Below are 6000 nucleotides of genomic sequence, written 5' to 3'. Positions count from 1 at the left end.
GGAGGGAGGGAGGGAGGGAAGGAAGGAAGGAAGGAAGGAAGAAAAAAAAAAATATACACACACACACACACACACACACACACACACACATATATGTCCATGGGCCGGGCATGGTGGCTCACACCTGTAATCTTAGCACTTTGGGAGAGCAAGGTGGGCGGATTACTTGAGGCCAGGAGTTTGAGACCAGACTGGCCAACATGGCAAAACCCCATCTCTACTAAAAATACAAAAATTAGCCAGGCATCATGGCACACGCCTGTAATTCTAGCTACTGCGGAGGCTGAGGCATGAGAATTGCCTGAACTTGGGAGTCAAGAGGTTAGAGTGAGCCGACATCGTGCCACTGCACTCCAGCCTGGGCGACAAAGCGAGATCTGTCTCAAAAAAAAAACCAAACAAGGAAATTTTATGGAGTTATAACAATATTCTGTGTCTTTATAGGAGGGTGGGTTACCTGAGTGTGCATATATTAAAACTGATCAAACTGTAAACTCAAGATGTATTTCATTTTTGTAAATTATACTATAATTTTAAAAAATACATTTGGGCCACTTAAGAATATACCATGGAGGCCGGGTGCGGTGGCTCATGCCTGTAATCCCAGCACTTTGGGAAGCCGAGGCGGCGGATCACTTGAGGTCAGGAGTTCGAGACCAGCCTGGCCAAGATGGTGAAACGCTGTCTCTACCAAAACTACAAAAATTAGCTGGGCATGGAGGCGGACACCTGTAATCCCAGCTGTTCAGGAGGCTGAGGTAGGAGAACTGCTTGAACCTGGGAGGTGGAGGTTGCAGTGAGCTCAGATCGTGCCACTGCACTCCAGCCTGGGCAACATGAGCTATACTCTGTCTCAAAAAAAAAAAAAAAAAAAAAAAAGAGGCCGGGCGCGGTGGCTCAAGCCTGTAATCCCAGCACTTTGGAAGGCCGAGACGGGCGGATCACAAGGTCAGGAGATCGAGACCATCCTGGCTAACACAGTGAAACCCCGTCTCTACTAAAAAACGCCAAAAAACTAGCCGGGCGAGGTGGCGGGCGCCTGTAGTCCCAGCTGCTCGGGAGGCTGAGGTAGGAGAACGGCGTAAACCCAGGAGGCGGAGCTTGTAATGAGCTGAGATCCGGCCACTGCACTCCAGCCTGGGCGACAGAGCGAGACTTCGTCTCAAAAAAAAAAAAAAAAAAGAATATACCATGGAACCTGATATGATTGAGAACTTTAATTTAAAAATTTACACTGCATAAAAAAGGTAAATGCTGTCATTTCAGGTGATCAGTTGATAATAAAATGTCTACAAACCCAAACTGAAATCATGCAGTAATACATACATTAATTTTTAGATAATCATTAAAGGCCACAGAAAATGTAACAGAGCCTACTCTTCAAAATAATTGTTACTCAGTATTAAAATAAATAAAGTGAAAGGTGTTGGAAAGATAGAGGAATTGTCAGGAATACCAAGAAGTGGGAGACTAGTATGAATATCCACAAATTAATTTGTATTAGCAAGAAATAATAATGCTTACATCATCAGATCCAGTCTCGGAAGGCCTTGCTTTTTTGGGCGCAATGACAGGGGAAAGTGATCCTTCAAAGTCAAACTGAAAAGCAACCCCAAAAGAAAAGATAAAAATCATAAACTCATTCCTGTCAACTGATCAACTTAAAGGATTCAGAAATCAGTTCTGCCAATTATGGAAACTGAGGAAAGCCATCAAAACTCATTTTTTAACTGGAAAGTCATTATTTAAATACCTTTCTTCTAGATTACTGTGAAGATGAAATGAAATCATATTAATATGTGCAAACATCTAGAACGGTGCCTGGGCTCCTAAGTACTGATTTTAATGGTAGTTTCCTTCCCTCTCCTACTTCTGTAACGACACAGATCACATCACATCTTTGGTAGAAAAAGAAACATATATATTTGGTGGAAAAAGGCATATCCACAATATATATATATAGAAGTCTCAAAGGATCAACCCAATATCAGTCAAATGTTAGAACTAAGCAAACATTTATTTACAGTCCATATACAGTAAACTACCTAACAATTATATGGTAGAGACAAGCAGCTACTCTGGAAAATCTTTGTTCTCCTCTTTCTCCTGAACCCACAGCCAGACTACACACATACCCCTGCCTCCTCTGAAGTTAGGTGTGACCCTTTGACAGAGTTAATTATAGATGGAAGTCACTGTCACCACTTCCAGGACCAGTCCAGTCCTATACCTGCTCCCCCAGACTCTTTGCCCCTTCCACCTGACTGGGACGCAGTCAACCAGTGGCAGTCTTTGAACCGAAGAGAAAAGATCCTCCATCAACCTGGGTTCCTGAATAACTATGTGGCCTGTTTATCTGCTAAGCCCTGTTATGTAAGCAAGGCAGACATTTTGTTTGAGCCATTGTATCTTTTGAGGCCTTTCTATTACAATAGTGAGCCTATCTTCTAACTAATACAACTACATAAAAGCAGTTTTCTACAAGTTGCTCTTCTTCAATTTCCCCTGGCATAATCTTTGCTGCCCCAGCTACTTCACATGGGCACTGACTATCAACTAATAAACTGTAACTCTTTAAATGGCAATGGCTATTTTCCTATGCTAAAAAACTTACATATTTATCAACTCACTCACCTAAACGGAGCGGATTTCTATATAAAAACTAAACATAGGTAGCAATAAAGTGATTTTTAAAACTGAATGTTATTGAGAGAGGTTTGCTTGTGAAGCATTCAAATAAAAAACAGCCCAACTCATACATATTATAAAAAACCTGGTAGTAACAGTGAAATCAAAGCAACAAATAAAACAGTAGCTATCTTACCTAAAACTTCAACCAAAATATAACACACACAAAGTCCCACAGTCAAAACGAATGTCCCTGCTATAATTATCAGATTCATAAGGCCTGGAGTTATGAGATAGTAGAAACTGCCTGATAAGGATGGCTCTTTGTACCATACATGGATCTGCTTAATCTTCATTCTTTCCATGTGTCTCAGGTTAGCCAACCCTGTTATATGCTCCTATGGACCCCTACCCTTCATCTATCGTAACACATGTATCAAATATTATTTGTTTCCCCCAGGACAGTCAATTCCAGAGGAACAGTCTGTTTTGTTTAGGGTATATGTGAGAAACCTGGCATCATGCCTGGCCCACAGCAGGGATTCAATATTTAGCTAATGAAAAAAAGAGCAGCCCAAAAGCTACAAAAAGTTAACCCCAAATACAACTGTTCCTACTATGTACAGTCCAGTGCGCTCATTTAACACATCAGCAAATTAAAGAAAGCACAAAGAAATGCCAAAAATTGTGTAACTAGTCGTTGGCAGAAATTCTGTACTCCACAAAAACAAAAAGAATAAATCTGAACAAAGCAAAATGAAAACCATTTGCCAATGAGGACCGTTTCATCCTAAGCTTTGACTATGAGGACAAAAGATAGCAAGGGTTTAACCATGCAGTCCTATAAATAAATGGCAAAGCAACTTGGCCTCAAGAATTGATTTCCTTATTCCTTCCTTTATAATTATCATGCAATAAGTAAGTCAAAGAGCCATGTCCTTCTTTGCAAAGGAAAAAATAAGTAGGTGCTCAGTCCTCCCCAAAACATGGAAACGCGAGGGGGCATAGGTTCTCTGCCAGAGACTAGGACACAACAACCTGTATTCATCAACAAGTTCCAAGGACAATGATATACAGAACTACAGAAAGCTGACGTGCTTTTACATAATGTAGAAATCTACAGTTTCTATGAGGCTTAATCTTTTCACATGTAATAAAGAACAGAAAAATTGAAGATAATGTCACGTTGATACAATTGTTTAAAATAAGAAAAGAAGGCCAGGTGCCGTGGTTCACACCTGGAATCCTAGCACTTTGGGAGGCCAAGTTGGGAGGATCACTTGAGCTCAGGAGCTTGAAACCTGCATAGCCAACATGGCGAAACCCCGTCTCTACTAAAAATACAGAAATTAGCCAGGCATGGAGGTGCATGCCTGTAATTCCAGCTACTAGGGAGGCTGAGGCACAAGAATCGCTTCAACTTAGGAGGCAGAGGTTGTAATGAACCAAGATAGCGCCACTGCATTCCAGCCTGGGCGACAGAGCGAAACCCCATCTTAAAAAAAAGGAAAAAAAAAAAGAAAAAAAATTGTCCCTATTTTCTCGTAAGATTTTTCTCAAGGAAATTGCAGAGGGCAATTCCTTCATGTGCTGAAATAGACACAAACTCTTAAAAACAGTATCTCACTCAGATGGAAAATGGCATCCACTCACAAATGTTCACTCAGTATCCTTCTATGCCAGGCAATACCACAGGTCCTGGAGAAAGAAAGTAGTAAACAAAACCAAGCAAAAATCTTTGCATTCCTAGAATTTACATTCCAGCTGGGGGAGGAGGGACACAAAACAAAACAAGTAAAATATATACTATATTATATTTAAGTGAGAAGAAAAAAAAAAACAGGTAAATGGCACTAAAGGTATGGAGGCAGGTGTAATGCTACATAGAGAGACAGGAGGCAGCACTGAGGTGACATCTCAATAAAGACCTAAGCACATCTTGTCGGAGAGGCAGGGAAGCATTCTCCACAGAGGTAACAGCAAGTGCAAACACTCAGAGGCAGAAACATGCTGGCAGTGCTCAGGGAACAGAGCTGAGGCCAGTGTGGCTGGGATGACATGTGCAAAGCATTAAAAAATGAGACCAGGAAGGTAAGCAAGGGCTAGGTCACATGGCATCTTGTAAGCCTATGGCCTTTACTCTGAGTGGCATGGGAAGTCACTGGGGGATCCTACGCAGACGCGCGACTAACATAACCTGACTTCATCAAACAGGATTACTTTGGCCACTGGACTGAGAAGAGACTGGAACAAAGACAAAGGACATGAAATACAAATCAAAAAATAAGAATTATAAATAACTGATGAAACTTTGAAAAAAAATTCTCATTCACTTATACAGAAATAAGATAAAATTTCCCAGTAAGCTAGCAAAGGTTCACCACACCACAAATAAACACTATGGGGAAATGGCACTTGTAAATGATGCTGGTAAGAATGTCACCTGGGAACCCCTTTCCAAACATTACTTGACCCAACAGTCTCTCTTTTAAGATTCAGTTCTTGGAAAGTAACTAGAGATGTGGTTAAAGAGTCGTGAAAAAGAAGGACAGGCGCAGTGGCTCACGCCTATAATCCCAGCACTTTGGGAGGCCAAGGTGGGCCGAACACAAGGTCAGGAGATCGAGACCATCCTGGTTAACAAGGTGAAATCCCATCTCTACTAAAAGTACAAAAAATTAGCGGGGCGTGGTGGCGGGCACCTGTAGTCCCAGCTACTCGGGAGGCTGAGCCAGGAGAACGGCATGAACCCAGGAGGCGGAGCTTGCAGGGAGCCGAGATTGCGCCACTGCACTCCAGCCTGGGCAACTGAGCGAGACTCCATCTCAAAAAAAAAAAAAAGATTCGTGAAAAAGGATGTTTATAAATTACTCACAACAAGGAAAACAAAAGATTCACAAGGTACAATTATTAGCTATGGGTTAATTATGACAAAACTACACTATGATGAAATGATGGAGGTTTTTTAGAAAAATTTTTTAATGAGATGGGAAATTTTCATTGATATTTGTATATAGAAGGTAACTTCAAAAATGTTTAGAGTGGTTATCTCTGAGTAGTAGAATTATTTTCTTAATTCCTCCATTTTCCACATTTTCCTTTTATAACTGAGACAAAAGCAAGTTTTAAAAATGGATTTGCTGTACAAGGCTAAAACGTATAGAATGGAACAGCTGAGTTACCTGGAAAAAGGGTAATTACAATCTAGAGTGATTTTTTTCAGAGTGACCCAGGCAAGGTCGTCCTGCGAGGGATCTCCAGAGCTAGAAAGAGATCACCAATACTGAAGACACCACTCTGCTGATTTTGTAAATAATCTAATAAGGGCCTGTAAGGATGTTTCTGGGGGAAGAGGGTGAGAGATAAGGCTTT

At 41.1% G+C, this 6000-nt stretch overlaps 1 protein-coding gene across 1 annotated transcript in view; it reads right to left on the bottom strand.

The window, feature by feature from the left end:
• Window positions 1-6000, bottom strand: part of ANAPC1 (anaphase promoting complex subunit 1) — a 131023-nt gene that overhangs the window by 68497 nt on the left and 56526 nt on the right. The window contains exon 18 of the mRNA XM_011980520.1: window positions 1525-1599. Coding sequence (XP_011835910.1) covers window positions 1525-1599 — 75 coding nt within the window. The remainder of the gene's footprint in view (window positions 1-1524; window positions 1600-6000) is intronic.

The sequence above is a fragment of the Mandrillus leucophaeus genome, unplaced genomic scaffold, assembly GCF_000951045.1.
Source record: "Mandrillus leucophaeus isolate KB7577 unplaced genomic scaffold, Mleu.le_1.0 Scaffold214, whole genome shotgun sequence".
NCBI classification, from domain to species: Eukaryota; Metazoa; Chordata; class Mammalia; order Primates; family Cercopithecidae; genus Mandrillus; species Mandrillus leucophaeus.
The sequence above is the reverse complement of the archived record's forward strand: the minus strand, read 5'-3'. Positions and strand labels throughout refer to the sequence as shown.